We start from the raw sequence: 21,131 nt of genomic DNA, 5'->3' as shown, positions 1-21,131 counted from the left end.
AATAAAAGGGGCATAGTAAAAATGCCCTAACAACAAAAGTAATGAGAGAATTACAAACGTAAACAACGCATAGCAACACGAACGTAACCTCAATCTCGACCAAACAATTCAACAGCTGCGAAGCTCAAATACGACCAAACAAACAGTCCATAAACGAATTAACTACTTTGTGGTTGCAAAGCAACTAATCGACTATCGATTAGTCAAAATTTCGCGGCAATAAGATGAACTATAAGAAAATTACAGGTGAAAAACGTGACGTACCTATATTACGGCCGTTGGCGATTTTCAGTTGAGTAGCCGACGGCCGTAATACCGGTACGTTGGCATCCAAAGGGTTAAACATCTAAGTATAACAAGAATTGTATGTAGGCTTCACAATTTTGCACACAAAAATGTTTTAATATGTTTTTTTCAATGTTTATCCGTGTAACCCAGTGGTACCTAAAAAATTAATTTACCTTAAAAATAAGGCAATTGTGTGCCCGATGGAATACACAATAGTCTAAGGTATTTATTTAAGCGTAGGATCACATTTAACAAACCACAAATACAGACAAACAATAAAAACACAATAATGAAATGCATAGCAGCATGTACCCCATCGGGCGAATGATGACCTTAACGAAAGCCCTGTGTGTACCCGACCGGGTACATGACGGGTACTTGTGTAAGATCGCGTGTACCCAATGGGGTATACGTTGTCGTGAACATGTTAAAAACCAAACAACAAAAATTAACTCTGCACAAGAGAATATTAAATTTGTATGTAAAAGTGTAACTTTTCTTATGTTAATAACAAATTAATCATAATAAATGTCCTAATTTTAATTCAGTTTAAAGTTATACTTCAGGTTTGTGTATGATTTCAGTTTTGTTTTTGTTAAATAATATTGGCTTATGAATGTGCACTTCTCAAGGTGGAATAAATAATGTCGAAATGTTGATCTATACAAAACCAAGAACCTTATCATTACTGTTCTTGGTTTGGTAATAATATTCTGGTTTGCACAAACACTGGAATAAGATCAATAGTCCTCTTACTGTTCTTTTAGCTGCTCCACAACAAAAAAAAGGATAATGTAATGTTTGCCATATAATTCTTAAAATTAATACTAATCATAAAAAGAATTTTATTTTTAAAATTCTTAAATTTATTGGTATTGCTCCTTTTGGATGAAATCGACAAATAATTAGGTATCCCTACCTCCGTCAAATCCAAAATTTAGACATTTGATATCATGGTCTGGTATAGTGCCATGTAGATATAGGCCCACAAAGTTTTATGCATCTTTATTTAAATTGAGTGTTTGTTTGTTATGTTCTGTGATTGTAACTATAACAAAATAACTCATTCAACGTATTCAATTCTATACTTTATTGTAATGATGAAATGTTATTTTCAAAACTACAACTTTTGACAACACCTCTTTGATTATTTTTGGATTTTACGGAGGTATTTAATTAGGATACATAATTAAATGTTAAAAAATACTGTAACAATTAAAATTAAACCAAGATATTTATTGTTTAGAATCTGCTTTGTTTCCCAATTTCCAGACCTGAATTTACCAGATATGTGACAAAACTTATTTGTTTATTATTTTATGCTAACACTATTTAAGTGATATCTATTATAATGTAGAGCAGCCTACTTTTTAAATAATTTTGTACCAAATTTAGTATATAGAAACAACATAAATTATATGTTACACAATATTAATTCCTTTCCCTGAAATTTCTACTCTATTAAAAATAGGAAAGTTAACCCATTGAGTCCTGTAGACAAATTATCAGTAATACTCCTCCTAGTCTGGGTATTTTAACACAGAAAAGTAGTTTTTATAATTATAATTATATACATTTTATAATGATATAACACTTGTTCTGTCACTGTAATTTTCACTTAAGTCCAGTTATCTTTAGAAAACTGATGTACCACTTATCTATACACAAACCATTATTTAGTTAGTACACTACAACAAATATTACGCTCACTCCAAATGAATTAAAACTAACAACATACTTTGTTGATAACGAACTGATTAATGAACGAATCAATCTTTGTCAATAAAAACAATCAATCATCATTGATTGTGTTTCTAATCAACGTGGCACATAAATAACAAAGTACACAGCAAATGTTGAACAATGTTTTTGCACAATATATCCATTCCAAAAGTGTCTTTGATGTTCTATAGTCAAAATATTTTGGAAAAACAGAAATTTACAAACATAATTATTTTTGTAAAGAATATTTTTGAGGCTTAAACCAAACAAAATTTTTATTCTAAATTCATTAATACATTTTTAAATTTCTATAAAATTCTATATAATAGAGATGATTAAACACACAATAATATGGATATGATAAAACAGAGAATATAACAAAACTCATTGTAAATTCCAATCTAATATGAGCCAATTCAAATTTAACATATGTTTTCACTATAGTAAGAATTATTTAATGTATTTTTCTGTATTAACCATATAGATTTTTGAACTGAATTACTTTGGTCCTATTAAACTAGGTTAAACAAAAAACATTACTGCGTAATGTAATATTAAATTTAATTAAACACAGAATCGAAGCATAATAAATTCATTATATATGGGTTGTGTTTGTTATGTACGAGTTTTGTACATTAGATGTTCGTAATATAAATATTTCCTTCCTTAATCTGTAAATATTTGTTTATATCAAAATTACACACCAACATAATTTGAATACAAATATACAACATTTTCATAAGTACTACAGTGTTATTATCTTATGTACAGATCTTGTGAGCTAACATTACTACCATGAAGACAATGGTATTTAGACATTTGGTACATTTTTCCCCATAAAAAGTGAATTCTAACAAAAGACTCACTTTAAATCATGCCATTTACTACGAATTTTGTAGAGTACTCTGAAGGATTAAAATAAATTATGTATATTTTTATATATTACAACTGTTTAACCCTTTTAGTGCCAACGTCCGTATATACGGACGTTTGAATAACTACCGAAGAATGCCGACGTCCGTATATACTGACGTTCGGAGTAAAAGTCATACTGCAATTATTTTTTTATTTGTTATAAATTTGTTGGTATACAAACAATCAGAATGAACCAATCTACATAAAAAAAATAATAATAGTAATATCGTAAGGTTAGTCAGGTGTTTAGCCATGATAGAAATGGCCGTGGTTGTTGCATCAGACAAAGTTGTGTCAGCTGATAGTTCACGTCTAACCTCTGTGTTTGGTTGTTTGTGTTGCTGCTTCCACAGTGTTTGTTTGTTGATAAATAGTTTACTAACAATGTTTTACTAACATAAAAAGTAAACTTCAATAAAATGAAACGCTTGCGATCTCCAATTAGTGAGAATACAGTTCTTGGCTGTAAAAAAGGACTGCATCCCTTATGTTTGCCTCAACATATTTGTGTTACCGCCTGAGCTATAATACCTATGTACAAAAGTGTGTAATTTTTTTGACATTTTACAAAGTGTACATTATTTTTTAAGTAGAAAGTAGTTTCAGACAGTTTTTAATGGTTTCATAGTGGAAAATATTATAAGCTTTATAAAGAAGCTAAATAGTGTAAATAACACAAAAAAGTGAAAATGTAACTTTCTAAAAAAATTAACATGATTTTTTTGGTTTTTTATATATTAATCAAAACTTTTATGTGTGTATTCAGTTTTAACTCCTCTTTCAAGTGATAGTATGTGTTATAGTGAAATAATTTTTTTAAAGTACTATTTTTCATGTGAAACTGGAAAAATATAAAAACTGTAAGTAAAATGTCTACTTTTTTAAATTTTTTAAAGTTAATTACGTACATTTAGAAATATAATTTGCTTTATAGTTTTTTTATAAGGGAATTTATTTTACTGCAAAACAATGAAAAAATTAGGAAAATATCTCAATATTTGTAATTTTTACAATTTTTTTAGTAAAACATTGCAAAACGGCTGAAATAGGCCTGGCATCCTTCAGTAGTATTATGTGAAAAATCACTGGCATTTCTCAGACCAACTTTTGATTATTTGTTTGGCACTAAAAGGGTTAATATGTTAAAATATAAAAGGCTGCTGACTCTAAGTGCAAAGTTTAAAAAAAGTTTTATTTTGTTTGTTTCTTTTTTTATTAAAAAAATGTATATTTCAAATTATTACTGATTGGCAAAGGGAGATTTATAGTCTTTCCGCTGATACTTCAAATAAATAAAAAAATTGAATTTATGGTAATACACTACCTAATGAAGGGACTCCAGCAAACAGGGATCGAGCTTCCACTTGGCTTTCGGCCAGAACCAGAAGCAATGCTCCAATTAGAGCCAGGTTCCGTAGCAGAAACTGTATGTCCCATAAGATACTGTAGGCAAACGTCTGCACAAGCAATCACAATAACTTACTACCATATGAGTACAATTATAAGGGTATAAAACTTAAATGTTATGAAATCATATGCAACAAATAGATACATTGTCTTAACTTATAGTTATCAGCAGATAAAAATAGATGTAATATCTTACAACTTCAGGAGTCACTTTATTGAAACTACTGATGCTAACAAGTATGGACATGTAACATGTATAGACAGATAACTCTTTTATAGATTAAAATACTTAAACAAACAAAATAAGATGCATGATTAGAATAAGAGACTGGATCCACTTATTTTGATTTGGTTTTTTTTTTCAAGAAAACTACATTAAGCTAGCTAACCTAGCTAATACTGCTTTGGAATAAACATACTTTAAACGTATTTTGTGCAAAAGTTGGAAGCATAATAATCCATTATTTTTATGTAGTGTTTGTTATGTAGATGTTTTGTACATTGGGTGTTCATAACACAAAGTTTGATCTCTCTTTAAACTGTAAAAACGTGTTATATCAAAATTACAAACCAACATTATTTATAATATGTTACAGGAGTTTTTTTAACATTGTATTACGTGTGTTTGAAGGAAGGGTAAAAATTGATATCTTAATGCATTATATGGGAACTTTATGTATATTTTTCAAACTGTTGTGTGAAGTTCTATGAATACCCTGTTGCTCGGTGTAATCTCAGAAACTGTACTGGATAAAAGCCAGGTTGCACCTGATTAAGATATGTATTTCTCGATTATTGTTTATATATTCATTCCTAAATTATTTTTTATAATTATTCACAAAACACAAGTTTTTACTTACTTTGGGAATTAATTTCTAAGTTTTATTTTATAAAGTTTTTACAGCAACCTAACCAGTTATTGTAGTATATTTTATTTCACCTAAGGGAATGCATGTAAACTAGATGTAAATGCTTTTTGATGAAGAAATAAATACTTTTTGACTTGACTTGACTTTTGACTTGATTAATTGTTAACATGTTGATTACGGCAAAAGCACAATATATCACACTTTGTGCAAGTAGTCTAGATTATTCAATGCATGTGTTAAAACATGTTGCAAAAACATTGAAACAGATAAATGATGTTATTACATTATTCATATCATCTTTTCTATTGGTTTATTAAACCATGTAAACATTAAATTCTTTTGAAAATATCACAAAATGAAAGATGAATTTATTATTTAGGTCAGTGGCAGAAGTTACAACTGAGATTCATTGATTAATGTTGCAGATTTTTATAATATGTATGCTATAATGTGTTTATCACCAAAATATTTTTAAATTTTAAATAGAGTGAAAGTTTAAATTACAAAGTTATTACAATTTTACATGTTGTAAGACACGAGGGAATCATTACATTACATTACAACTTCCTTAACAGCACTGATAACATAATTCTTAAATGTTGTACGTTGAAATCAGTTAGACAATAAACTGCCATACACTGTACTGTCTTGACATAAATATATATTTGTCAATACAATATTCTTTTGTTGCTGATTGTGAGAGTTTATAATAAAGTATAACAAATAATATTAATGCATCTTTCTCTGCTTGTTTGATAAACATCCTCTTTAGATCTTCTCTAAAAATTGGAAAACTGTTTGGTGCTCAGAAAATAGCAACACAACAGATTTTAATAACAAATTTTCCATAATACATTAAAATAATTGCAAAAGTTCAAATATTCAGCATTGTATTATTTAAAACAATTAACTTTTCTGTTGAAGTAAAGAGTTACTATCTACTGAGTAGAAGTTACTGTGGATATAATCTAATCAGAGACCAACAACCAAAATAAATAGAAAACAGCTTTATATCAGCATGACAAACAAGTAGGTCCGAGTTCACAATGATACTTCATCTAATTGGCTGACAAAATTTCTAACCTACTTGGTTATGAACTATGAGTGTTACACAATATACCATCGATCAATTAAAAACTAATAATAAGCTATCCTATTAAATATTATCAACAAGATCTAGTTTTAGTTTAACTAGTGCATCAGTAAAAATTTCAATTTTTTATGGAATTTGGCATCAATGATTTAAATTTGCCGCTACTAAAATGGAAACAGGTAATATTTTTGGTTGGTTGCACCGTTATAATAGATGATAATGTTAATGATATTTATTCCAAATTTGGACACTGTTTTACAGATCAGTAACAAATATTCTAAAAAGAAATGTACAAACACATTTACATAATATAACAAATATTTTCACATAAATATGCTATGGTAATTTATCCTTATTTTAATTATATAAATTAACTTCTGAAATATTCTATCATCTATGACAAAACACTGATAATTACCTGATTTTTGTGACATAAACATAAATATCTTCTTACAGATTATATTAAGAAGGTGTATTTATATGTGTTATGATAAAAATCATTTCATAAAAAAAAACAACTGAATAGTCAGTTTCAATCAGTTTCTACAACTATTTCACTCTTTGAAGAATTATTGTTAACAAACCTATAGTTGTTGAGCTGATTTATTGACTGTAGTAACCACTCAAACAAAAAATTAGTGAAACATTTTGTTAATGATATTTTATTAAACTGCATATGTATTTTAATCAGTATATAATTCTGCACTACTTACACAGTTTTATAGAAATTTTAAAACGGATAAAACTGTGCCCATAAAGAGTGTATAACCATAATTTTAAAGACTAATTTAAAAAATTAAAATAACTGATTAATAAGTGGAAGTAAAGCACTTGTTCAGTAAAATAATATGGTGACATAAAATAAATAATGTAATAGATAACACCAAAACTTTGTGTTCAATATGATTTATCACTATTAATATCATTTTACTATCCAAAATAATTGTTATTAGTTTTTGGAATTATGAACTTTTTACAATGTTAAGTAGATAAAGATTGCTAAAGCATAATTGTTCTATACTTGTAATAAACTAAACACATTCAGTAAAGACTTGACTCCTTTTTACTACTAAACAAATTAGTATAATTTCAGGGGACGCTGCTTTAGCACCCCCTGGAATAAGCACCCCCTCGGGCTCTGACGTCACGGCAGGGGGGTGCTAATTCAGCGCACGGACACGGACCAGGCACTGAATTAGCACCCCCCGACTACAAGGGGGTGCTAAATCAGCGCATGAACATGGTCGATGTCCTGAATTAACACCCCCCTGTTCCAAGGGGGTGCTTATTCAGCGCATGGACATGGCTCAGTCACTGAATTAGCACCCCTAGCATTCACCAGCAGAAAGGATATTTATATTTTGCATATTCAATTTTAATCATAAATATAACAGTTGTTTATCTGGGTTTTTGTGACGCTGCAACTTATAAGCTACTATCTACGATTGTTTTGCAATTTCCGACACACGATTTAAATACTATAATAATCAAATATGGCTACTTTCTCTTCAAAATTACCATAGACTTAATATTACATAATAATGCCCCGACTAACAAGGCTAATAGACCTTAGCACTCCTCCCTATCACACGCATTGTCATATTTGTGTAATAATTTTCACTCATGACTTTGCTTTCTTCATTTTTTCTAAATATCACCTATTAAAATAATTAATTAAATCATATCCTTTATTTATTCTATTTCAGTTTATTCTTTCAGTTAATACGTTTGTAAATTTTATTAACGCACTGCTAAATATATATAAAAAAAAACATAAAATTCTCTACGCACAGATCATTAAAGCCCATGTAGGCTCTTTTCCCTTTACGTTTTTTTAATTACGAGTATACAGTAATTAGAGACAAACTAAAACTAATGATAAATGCTGCTCTTGTTTTAATTTTAATTAGCTGTCTTAATTTAGATGTATGGATTCATTCTTTTGAGATATAAGATTTGTATTATTGTATATTAAGTTCTTTCATATCAACTATAAGAATACTATAAAAATACCATCATTTGTTTTCCTCTCGAATATAAGATATTTACTGCTGTGTCTACAGTTATACATTTTTGTGAAAGTAAAAGCTATTTTTGAGTAGATTTTTGGAATATTACGGAAGGTAAAATGTAATTATGGTTTTTTATACACAATTAGTCCTAGTATCTATGCTGTGTCATTTTTATTGTACAGGTATTGAGTACTGGGCGTCCATGCCAATGGAAGATCTACTCATAGTCTAGATAAGGGTATTTCACTGAGCATAAACAGTTAATCCAATCCTTAATCCAATCGTGAAAACTCAATGAAACATGTTTCTAGATATAATTAAAACTATGTTATTTGTATATGAATCCATAATTAAACTATTTATTTCATTTAATAATTTCACGGAAATGGAGTGTTCTTTTTTTAGTTTAATTAACTCAAATAAAAAAAAACTAATATAATTTTGTAAACAATTTAGGCTCGTATTTTAGGCAAAATAGTTCACTGTTACACAGTATAGAATTTTTCTTTGCGGCATTTTTTTTTTTTTAATTACATTTCAAAATTAGGTTTTATGGAATGAAACAGATGAAGCATGAAAAGCATGGAAATTCATGGACAAAAAACATGGAATGTCACATTTAAATTAAAAAATTGGAATATTTTCCAATGACAATAAATTGATTTCATCAGTAGTATGCGAATATTTTAAAGACATAAAGGAGATGTCTATGACGTACCAGTTTATTCTACAAAAAGTTCCGTACGAAGGGGCGGGTATCAGCTAGTAAACATATACAAACTTGAAACTCCTTATTTTTGCCTTCAAATCGTTGCTCGTTATATATCGGCCGTCTACCAAATATGAAATATACAGAGTGAAATCAACCTGCAAATATCGATTGTAGGACTGTAGGTGCACACATAATTTTGACGAAGCTGACGAAACCCGTCCGTGCACTACCGACCCTACTGTTCAGAACTGATGTGGCCGTATCGAGTGGTCGAGTAATAATATCGATGTTATTCTCAGTTTTTATTCCTATATTAATACAGAACTTATTTATGTATAGTGAATTTGTTTGGATGAAATTTCGTAAAAAATACAAGAAGAAATCAAACAATGTTCGAGTGTACAGGCCCAGGGTGTGGCATATTATACTCTCTAGGTAACGGATACTTTTACACGAGTAAAGAGAAAAGATAAACTAGAACACGGTAATGATTATGGACAAAAACTGAAAAATCATCGCCTGTTTGTATGCAGTTAAAGAATCTTTAACTATTGTGTGTTACATTAGTCACACATGCACTTCTAACCCCATGTATCTATAAGTGTCAAACTTAAGGATGAACATTCTTACAATATTGTATAAAGAAGAGTGAAATCTCAGTGAAGTCTTTAATAAAGCGTCTATAAAAAGGTAAAATTTAAAATTACACTTCAGCTTAGCTGTACTTTTATTTTAAGGCTATTTATATCGGAAAGTGTAATGAACGTTTGTTACACACTCTAATTTTCAATTCGTTGCAATATTTATAGCTGATTTGTAAACTAGGTTAATCAACAGATGTATAGAAGCATAAATATTACTTCAGTAATAATAAAAAATACTATACAAATACACATAATATTTCATTTTGTACACAGTAAACTTTTATGTTTTTTAATGTTTTATTTTTCCGGGTAGAACAAAATCTTCAAACCTCGTTAGAACAAACTTAACAACTGCAACAAATAGCAATCTTTACTGGTAAATTTAAGCATCTACTTACCACCGTAATCAATAGCATATCTACAAACTCCGTATAAATTTACAAGCCAGAAGTAGGTCTGAGGTCTTCCATTTAAAAAACAAAATATTAAATAGAAATATAATAACTATATAAGACATTTTTAATTTTAGGTCTAGGTAATCAACATGTATTAGATTGTTTTTTTCTGACGTCTTAATCAAAATAAACTTATATTCACAAATAATTAAGGACCATTATGACCACAGTTCAGCAATGTAATGTTAAAATCACCTGATTAGAGCAGCTAAAATCAAAACAGCTGATTGTTGCAGCCCACATTCAGTGCTGTCATATAATAAAGGCGGATATTGTTTGGTAATTGGTTTTAAGAAACAAACTATCTCCCTTATTTCACAACCAATTTTTTAAAACTTGGTATCGTTGGATTTTTAATTAAATCGTGTAATAATTGAGATCTTTTTTTAACCATATATCGCTTTTAATAAGATATTTACGCTTAAAGATTTTTTAGAAATTACTATTTTAAAAATAAGTTTGTAACAAATTTAAATTTTTGATTTAATTATTCCTTAAGGTTATAAAAGGTATGTACAAAATTTTTAACCTAAAAATCCATCAAATATATTAGTAAAGTAAAAAAGACAAAAACAAAGCAAAATTGTGGCTATTTGAGTAATTATTGAGTTTTAGAGAGGTGAATATGAATGTTTTTGCCTTTGGTCCATAAATTAATGTCTGAAAATATTGGTAGAGGTTGTGGAACACTCTGTATATTAATTTTATATTCAGAGTGTCCTGTAATTCTTAGGACCTATATACCGCAACTGCTCATGTCATGGAAAACGCATTTCAATATATGGGAATAGATCTTTGGTGCTTTAATTTCCTATCCGTCAGTCTGTATGTGTTTTTTTATAGACAAATTCGCTTTAATATCCTTAAAACGAATAAACAAATCCTACCTAATTTGGATCAAATATTTGGTGGTAATAAGGCCAGTTATAAAAAATATTCATTAATACTTTCGAAATGGCGGCCATTAAATCTGGATAAACTTTGAATGCCTTAAAATCCAGCAGGTATACAAGAATAAATCTGATCGTTGATTTTATCACAAATCTAATTACTTAAATACTATTTCAAACTAATAACTCATTAAGAGCATATTTACTGTAAAAAAAACACGGTTCGTGAAAATAGATTAACATCAGCTTTAGAGTATCTTGTCCCTTTTTTTTTATTTTTGTCATTTATTATGCAAAACATTTGAATAGAATCATATATTTGATGTTTAATGAATTTATTTAAATATCTGTTGTTTTAGGACATATTTTATTTACGAAAATTTAGTCAAGCGACAATCAGATGTATTTCCAATAAAACCGCTTATCTTTGATTTTGTCATCTATAACAGCATTACTGTACGATTTTTCTTGTTTATTATTCTTAATATATAAAAAATAACCTAGTCACTTTATTTAGTTTTTTTAAACATATGTTGTGAATAAATTAAGCTTTATATACAACAGTTTATTATTGTTAATTAAGACGTTTGTTTTTTGTCCTTAATTGTTTCATAAAGGCGTTCATTGTTGATAAATTTTGGAATATCTCTAGTAGTTTTTAATTTATTAGAAAAAAAGTTGCTTGGCAACAGATATTAATGTATTTCCTGTACTTTAAATGAAGGGACTATGATGTGAGCACAATTGGGCATAAGATATTCTGGAGCTGCCGTTTACTCGATTTTTGTATCGTGACCTACTCGCTGAGAACCTCAATGTCGACAGTGGTTTTGTTACAGTAAATCTGTGTATATGAAATTTTATATATTTGGTCATTAGATTTTGTGATAGAACTCTCTCAAATTCATTTTCTTGCAATATTTAGAATAATTGCAGATTTTAAGAAGTTAAAAGGTAAAAATATTTTAATAGCAACTATTTTGAAAGTATTAAAGATAACATTATAATTATATTTTTAGCCGCCATAAAAATTTAGACCACGACTTGGTAGGATTAAATTTAATTAGGTTTTTCTTTTAGATTTTAAAAGATATTCCATTTTTAACAACAACAAAAAAACGCACACTAACCGACAGAGGGGAAATTAAGCAACGTAGATCCATAATACCCAGTATATGAATGTATGTTTTGACCTAAGCAATAACGCTTTTGAAAATATGGTAGTATATTTATTGCTACGTGTTTTAACATTGTTTTCAATGTTTTTTTTTTTTAATTATAGTTGAACTTACTGATATGGATATAACTGAATGATATTTATTCTTGTAGATATAAAATAATATTTAAATTGTTTGTCGAGTGTGTTTGAATTTATACTATTCAGTTTAAATAGTATAATTCAGTTTATGATGGGTCCTTAAAAATAATTGGCTCTTAGCCGTCGCAAAATTACAATTTCACGTTGTAAATTTTCCCGCTTTTGATTGGTATTCGAAAAAATTAAAATAAATAAATAATTGTTTTTAAAAGTGGTTAATAGGTTGATATAATCTCTGACTATGCATATTTATTACACATGTCGGATTTACGCAATATCAGTTCCTCTGCGTTGTTCGTACCATGATTTCAAATTTATTTTACTTTAAAATTAACCTGTATTTGAATCCCTAGAATCTAGTTTTTTACTTAAGTATACTTGATGCATAGTATTTTTACAATTGATAATGAACTGTTTGTTTTTGAAATATTAAGTAAAACCACAGCAATGCAGTAAATATACTCATTGCAATATATTTAAATTATGATATATAAAATTATATATAATATATGATTATATATCATATATATATATATATATATATATATATATATATATATATATATATATCGCAATATGGTTAAACGTTTATTATTCTATTCCGTTGGGGTAATTATTCATCTCATCAATACGGCGCTGATTTAGCAGCCCCCAGATTCAAAGGGGGTGCTAAATCAGCACATGGGCACGGTCAAGGCGCCTGAATTAGGACCCCCCTATTCGAAGGGGGTGCTAAATCACACATGAACACGGTCAAGGCGCTGAATTAGGACCCCCGTATTCGAAGGGGGTGCTTATTCAGGGGCCTGGACACGGCCACTGTGCTGATTTAGCACCCCCTTTCGTGACGTCAGTAGCGAGGGGGTGCTATGTCCAGGGGGTGCTAATTCAGGCGCACCTAATTTCACTCTAAAGGTATATAGTAAAGCATTGAAACATTATCTATATTTGCCTACATGAAACTATTACGAAATAAAAATAGTTGCTTACCTGAAGAACAACAATGAAGAACAAAACTCCACATGCATAGGGTACTTTCTTCTGTAGTAAAACCATGACGCATCCTCCTAATTGACCTAATAAATTAACTAAAACAAAAATAGTCGCTAAGAACTTCCCACACCCCCAAGACATATCCATGTATTCCCTTTGCTCTGACCACTGTACCCACATGCGAATGCCATCTTCTAAAAATGTTGATATAAGGCAAGCTCTCGCAGTTGTTGGTAAAAATATGCGTGTCTTTTTATACACCTAGAACAGAACCAAATACAATGCTAGATTAAAAATTGTAACTAAATATATATTGAAGTAATACAATTTTGGCCTTTTAGCTAAACTTCTAGTTTTCATGAAATTTGACATCTAAGATTTTGAACCATAGCCATTTTTATAATGTAAGTTAAAAAGGAAAATTTATCTTTTTTATAGTAACAGTAAACTAATACAAAACAAATATTAAACATGTATACCAAATTTAAACACACTGTATCAAACCGTTTACAAATTAAACAATATTTTCTAAAAAAAATATATGGGCAGACATCCAGAAAACAATGCATTGTCGGACAAATGTTCCACTGCATTTTTGTTTGGTTTCGATGCCCTGAATTGTTTCCAAAGTATTGATCACTCATTATGAAACAGCCTGAATTTTTTATTGTTTTATATATTACTATTACTATTTGGCAAATCCGTAACGCCAAAGTTAGATTTTACCACACAACACTTTCAGAACCTCAGTCCACTAAATCATTGTGGAGTAAAATTAAAGACCTTGGTGTGGGAAAATCCAATATCAGTCCACCTGTTCCATTTGACCTCAATATTATAAATGATTACTTTATTAATATCCCTGTTAATATATCTGCAGCTAGCGATTATTTTTGCTGAGCTGGAGGCTGCTCCTCAGGAAGCTGCTGGTCGCCAGTTTTTCTTTCACACCTGTGAGTGAGGCTGATGTGCTTGCTGCTTTTACGAGGATGACCAGCAACGCAGTTGGGGCTGACAACATACCTTTGCGCTTTCTAAAAGATACATTGCCAATCACCCTTCCTGTTTTAGTAGTCATTTTCAATTATTCTTTAAATTCATCTGTCTTTCCCTTAACCTGGAAGAATGCTTTAGTTTCGTGTCCGTTGAGAAAAGTGTCTAATCCGCAATCCCCTTCTGACCTACGTCCAATCAGTATTCTCCCTTGTCTCTCCAAATGCCTTGAAAGAGTGGTACATCAACAAATTTCATCTTATCTGAATACCTATACCATCTTGTCTAAATGGCAGTCTGGATTCAGGCCTAATCACAGCACCACCACAACCCTAATTAAAATTACTGATGATATCAGATTGGCAATGGACAAGAGACTAATCACCATTTTACTGCTTTTTGACTTTTCCAAAGCCTTTGACTGTGTTTATTACCCCCTTCTCCTCATCAAATTGAAGAAGTATGGTTTCTCCGATGGGTGTGTTAACTGGGTCAAATCGTATCTTACTGGGCGACAGCAATGTGTCAAAGAAGGGGAAAACAATATCGGAAATGGAAAACCGTAACACGGGGTGTTCCACAGGGCTCTGTTCTTGGGCCCCTATTGTTCTCACTTTACATTAATGACGTCACATCTATTATAAAGGCACTCTAAGTTTTCATCTTTATGCCGATGATTTACAAATTTACGTACACTGTTCGCCTGATGAAACTGAACACGTTTATGGTTCTGCTCAATCACGACATTGAATCAATTGCTTGTTGGGCAAATAAACATGGGCTGAAATTAAATGAAGACAAAACGCAGGCAATGGTATTGGGAAACCCAAGACTGATCGACGACCGTTTGGACTTCAACGTTGCACCAAAACTGAAACTCAATAACCACGTACTAAATTTTCAAAACAAACTGAAAAACCTTGGTCTTACTATGAGCTCAAATCTTTAAGTGGAGTGACCAGGTTACGGTAACGTGTAATAGAATATTTGCTGGCATTCACAGTTTAAAGCGTTTTGGCTTTATATCTACCGTTCAGTGTCAAGGTTATGCTGGTTAAAACTCTCATACTGCCCACACTTCAACTACTGTGACGCTGTGATCAGTGACATGACTGTTGAGCTTTCGGACAGGCTTCACGTGCTCAAAACTATTGTATCAGATTTATTTTCAATCTCAGACGTTATGAGCATGTGACTCCATTTTTCAAACAGCTATCGCTTCTGAAACTTCAACAACTTCGCCAACTTCACATTCTTTCAACTCTACATTCAGTTATCAAAAACAAGTCACCTGTTTACCTGTCCGAACATTTCAAATTTATTTCCGATATAAGTGAGCGACCTACGAGAAGGGGATCCACCTTACTGTCAATTCCTGTTCATCGATCGAACTTCTTCAGTAAGTCGTTCACTGTTCAGGCATGTCGCCTCTGGAACTCTCTTCCTGATTGATATACGTATTATAGAGGGCCGAGCTCGTTTTGGGGCAAAGGTCAAGGACTTGTTGCTGGCCGGTCTGTGGGGGTGAACGGGTGGCGGTGCTCGTGGCGTGCTTGTGGTCGGGCTGTGTGTTTGAGAGAATGAATGTAGTAAATAACGAGAAATTCTTTAAAAAGTAATCTGTTTAATTTAAGTTTTTAATTTAACTTTGTTTGAATTTTTCTACATATTAAGCTGATAAATTTTATTTTTAATTATTAAATAGTATGTATATATTTTGGTTAATTTTTAAGCATTTATTTTAATTTAAAATTTGTTATTAGTTAAGATCATTCACTGTACATATATCTGTATATTATGTGAGGTTGAGTGGTAGAGAGGGCTAAATAGCCCTAACTCCGCCTCTTAAATAAAGGCATATTTCATTTCATTTCATTTCATTACTAGCTGTTTCCCGCGGCTTTGCACGCTTTTCGTAAGCTTTGCCCGTGTATGTGAACTTCTGGTTTAATTGAATTATATTTACAACGCCGATGTAGAGTTTGCCTTGTTGCCACGATCAAGAAAATATGTTTATGTTTATAGCCATTGTGCACGTACATGTACTTTATTATAAAGTGGTCTAACACTCAAACTTTAAGTTCAATCAGAAATGTATCTTAAAGACAAATATACATAATAACTTAGCGCCTTCAAATAGTGTTTGGCTATGTAATATACGTAACTGTCTCGTAATTGCAGTTTATAGTGTGCAGGCGCTTTGAAACCTTTTATCTTTTGCAACGCCGCTTGGTAGTGAGTTACATCAATGGGCATAGCTTATAAACCTTCTCCGTGGAAAAATACGTATACATACAAATTTTCATAATGGTCTGTCTAATATTTTGCGATTCCATAAAGGACAAACACACAAACATTCATTTATATATATATAGATTAATAAGAACATAAAGGAGAAGCAAGAAATTTTGTAATGTTTTGTCAAGCGAAATTTGTAAACGAGTAGTGTTATAAAGAGATGATACATATTTGTAATTTAAATTTTTGTGGGGGATGCATAGTTTAGGTTTTAGAACATTCAAGTGATAAAACTGGCAGGGCATAGGGTCACATAATATTTACAATATGTTGAAATACTGTAAATTACAATATTAATCATTAGACTTTATTAAAGGCCAGCTTATTTTAGTATTTGAGTTCAGTGCTTTATTGGATTGAACATTATGGTACAATGCATTACAAATAATAACAGTTGACCATGTTAGGAGGTTAAGGATATAAGATTTAAATGATTAGTAGTTAAACAATAACCATATTTCTTCCTGCTTTAACTATAATTCCTTTCCAACTTTTACAACCCTCCAAGCTTTATTATATTTAGCCTTTCCGTGACATGTGTCAATAAAACATATGACTGTGGTTCAGTCTTACCTCAAAATGGCTCTATAGTAGCGCCAAGTTGAGTATGGTGTAACGTAATATAGTAATGTGAGCATACATTATTTTTTATCACTAGTTTGATTTTAACCAATATTTATAAATGAGATAAATACTTTATCGGGAAGAACTATTTTATTTACAACTTGTCTAAAAAATTGTTTTACTTTTACTTAAGGTTTTTGTTTTTCCGGAAAACATTTCACTGTGTAAGGGTTTTACAGTATTTTACACACACACACACACACACACACACACACACACACACACACACACACACACACACACACACACATACATTTTTTAGTAAGCATCACGTACGAGGTCTGTCCAAAAAGTATCCGACCGCCGCCGAACAGTAGGCGGCGGCGGCGTAACCAACCAGCTCAAACTGGTTATTGGAGAAGAGGGGCCAGTTTTTTATGCGGTTTAAAAATGGCTGCATATCAGTGGAGAGTGATGACCGATCTGGCAGGCCAGAAACGCTGAAAATGTTGAACGTGTTTGTGCAGTAATTAATGAAAACCGTCGATTGGCTGTCCGAGAGCTGGAAGAAGATTTAGGAATACCAAAATCGTTAGTTTGTAACATTTTACACGAAGATTTAAAAATGAACCGTGTTTCTGCAAAATTTGTTCCTTGGCTGCTGACAGAAGACCAAAAGAACTGTCGACTTGAAATCGCACAAGACAATCTGGATTTGATAAAAAGTGACCCAGGGCTATTTAAAAAAGTTATTACTGGTGATGAGTCATGGGTTTATGGCTACGACCCTGAAACAAAGGCTCAATCTTCACAGCGCAAAACTCGCGAAGAGCAACGGCCAAAAAAAGCAAGACAAAGTCGAAACAATGTCAAGACAATGCTGACAGTTTTTTTTTACTAGGACGGCATTGTTCATCACGAATATGCTCCAAGAGGCCAGACAGTGAATAAGGAGTATTATCTTCAGGTCCTAAGGTGGCTACAAGATGCAGTGCGAAGGAAACAACCTGAACTGTGGACAAGCCGTGACTGGATCCTGCACCACGACAATGTGCCAGCTCATTCCTCAAATCTTATTCAGCGTTTTTTGGTCAAACACGACATCAACCAAATACAACAGCCTCCCTACAGTTCTGACATAGCTTCTTGTGACTTCTGGCTATTTCCGAAATTAAAAATTCCTTTGAAAGGAAAAAGATTTGACGATGTTGAACAAATAAAACAAAATGCGACAAAGGACCTGTTAGCCATTCCGCAAAATGAATTTAAGAAGTGTTTCCGGAAGTGGGAGGAACGTTGGAATAAGGTAAATAGTGGCTTGTAGATGGGAGTACTTCGAAGGGAACCAGATTGCCGTTGCCGCTGAGTAACGTCAGTTCATGCCAGACGTCAAGGTCAGATACTTTTTGGACACACCTCGTATACATGTTTGCCTTTCATTCATGGACAGTTTTGTAGTATCGTAATAAGTGTGATATCGAATACATGTCTTTCGTTTTTAAACAGTCATAGAGCCGAAATAGCCACATTAAGTCTAACAATTTTTACAAAAGTATTGAATTTTTACAATAAAAGCACCCCACTACTGTAGCAGCAATAATAATAAATTAAGATATGTTTCTTGTATTTTCATACAATGCGATAGTAGCTATGTAATCTGTAACTCTATAATAAAATTAGTTATTGTATTTTTATAGTAGTACACTGGTACTTAGCGGGCTTACATATTTTACAATTTTGGAAGTAAAAAAATTTAATTCAATTCAAAGCTTGAGAAGATTCAGAGGCTGTTGATTTCCTGAGGTTTGTTGCCTTCAGATTGGGATACGACTACTCTACTGCCCCGTGGATCTGTTGGCTAATTTTCTTAGTCTCAGCTATTGATTTTAAGGAGACAAGGCGGATGTGGTCTTCCTTAAGAAAATTGTTACTGGTGATGGTGACTGCCCTAATTTTTTGACTAAAGTTCATTTCAGATTCCCAACATCCACGTGCTCAAACGACCTCTTCTTCTGTGTCTGCAGTTTGATCTCATATTACATAATAGTTGCATGCCAAGGTTCCAAATAATTGGAAATGAAATAACTAAATCACCTGATTTCTTTTCCCTCAAGCAAATATAAATACCATATGTATTTTTAATGTAAAAATTTAAACTATTGCTATGCTTGATATTAATTTATTTGTTAAGATTTTATCATTGCTTGATGATATATGATTATTGTTATATATTTATCTGTTTTTCTTTTGTTATGGCTTTGTTGTTTTTATTAATGTTTTTTTTTATATTGTTTAATCAATTTATTCTACTTTTTTGAGGTGGTGTTGTGTGCTAGATGCATGTTTGTAGTTGTAATTAAACTTTCTGCTTAAATTTTATAGGATTTCTTTATGGCATCTTGTGCTTTATTATCTGTAGTAATAATTGTGTTTACCATGAATAAATAAATAGCCTATATTGTTTATTTTTAGATTTAGCTATACAAATATGCAAAAACTTAAACTGTACAATATTCTCTTTCATATTATAAATTTTTTTAAATCCAGTATTTTTCTAAAATTTTGTTTAAGTGCGAGTATTTAAAAAATATTTGAATAGGCTTATATAAGTTATCACAATTTTCTATACCTTATTACATGAAGAAACAGGAATATATGTTTATAAAATTCATACAAATAACACTCACACCCTTACTTTATGCTTTTTTCCTTATTTTAACTAAAATTTAGTGTACTTCATGCTAATTTTTTTATTAAACCTTTTAGGACGATGAAAATATTTATAAATTTTCTCAGTACATTTTAAGTGAGTACTTTTTTCTGGATTGTATACTGAAGAAGATGAAGGTGGAAATAGGTAAATGCAAATATTTTATAAATACATTATAAGTATAGTTTTTAAAGAGTTATAAATATAATTTCTTATCCTATTATTCACAATAAAATTGCTTACGCATATTATTATTAAACTATTTTATTGAGTATAAGTTTCTGGTACTTTGGGATTATACCGACCACACCTAGACATGAATCGTTAATTGACATTTTGCTTCTATTGATTACTAGATTAGGGTAGAACAATGTTTCGTCAACACAAAACAGGAATTGTCGTATCGCAAACCCCTCCCCATCCTCAGACGGAGGTCAAAGTCGAGCGGTCTAGTAGATAACGTGACTGCAGAGTCTTGCCACCCGTTCAGCTGGTGCGCCGCATTGTTGTACTTTCGTACCGCAGTGTCTGTCGAGTACGTCGCTTTGTTGTACTTCCGTGTTTTACTGTGTGTGTAATAGATTGGTGATCTTGACTCATACCAAGCTGAATACATATGGCGGTCGGCAGTTGCGGCTGAAGGCGCACTACACTCACTCATCCTTGATATTGCTGCATTCTGAGCGTCACAGGAAACCCATTAACAATAATTGATAATCATTGTAAGTTTGTAATTTTGTAATTAAAGAGTTGTTTTTTCGTTCTATATATAATGTTTGGGTACTTTGGGATTATACCGACCACACCCAGACATGAATCGTTATTTCACATTTCGTTTCTACTGATTACTAGATTAGCGTAGAACAATATTTCGTCAATATAAAACAGGAATTGTCTTATCGCAAACCCCTCCCCATCCTCAGACAGAGGTCAAAGTCGAGCGTCTAGTAGATAACGTGATTGCAGAGTCTCGCCGCCCGTTCAGCTGGTGCATCGCTTTGTTGTACTTCCGTGTTTTACCTCTACATTTCTCCAAACACAAAAATTCAACAAAAACAAACATTTACCAAACTAAACTTTTTATTAAAAAAACACTCAAAACTTGTTTTTATTCTTGATCACATTCCGCCACCCAAAATGCGAGTGCCTCCGGCCATCAGCGCGGGCTTCGGCAGCACCTTCGGTGCTGCCCCGCGCTGATGTCGACGAAAGAAAAACATCCCTCGAGATAGTACCTATCAGTAAAAT

At 31.4% G+C, this 21,131-nt stretch overlaps 1 protein-coding gene across 1 annotated transcript in view; it reads right to left on the bottom strand.

Annotated features, from left to right (window-relative positions):
- Positions 1-21,131, bottom strand: part of LOC124360146 (surfeit locus protein 4 homolog) — a 31,004-nt gene that overhangs the window by 7,634 nt on the left and 2,239 nt on the right. The window contains exons 2-3 of the mRNA XM_046813501.1: positions 13,316-13,579; positions 4,250-4,382 (exon numbers count right to left, since the gene is read on the bottom strand). Coding sequence (XP_046669457.1) covers positions 4,250-4,382; positions 13,316-13,579 — 397 coding nt within the window. The remainder of the gene's footprint in view (positions 1-4,249; positions 4,383-13,315; positions 13,580-21,131) is intronic.

Source organism: Homalodisca vitripennis, chromosome 4 (genome assembly GCF_021130785.1).
Source record: "Homalodisca vitripennis isolate AUS2020 chromosome 4, UT_GWSS_2.1, whole genome shotgun sequence".
Taxonomy (NCBI): Eukaryota; Metazoa; Arthropoda; class Insecta; order Hemiptera; family Cicadellidae; genus Homalodisca; species Homalodisca vitripennis.
The sequence above is the reverse complement of the archived record's forward strand: the minus strand, read 5'-3'. Positions and strand labels throughout refer to the sequence as shown.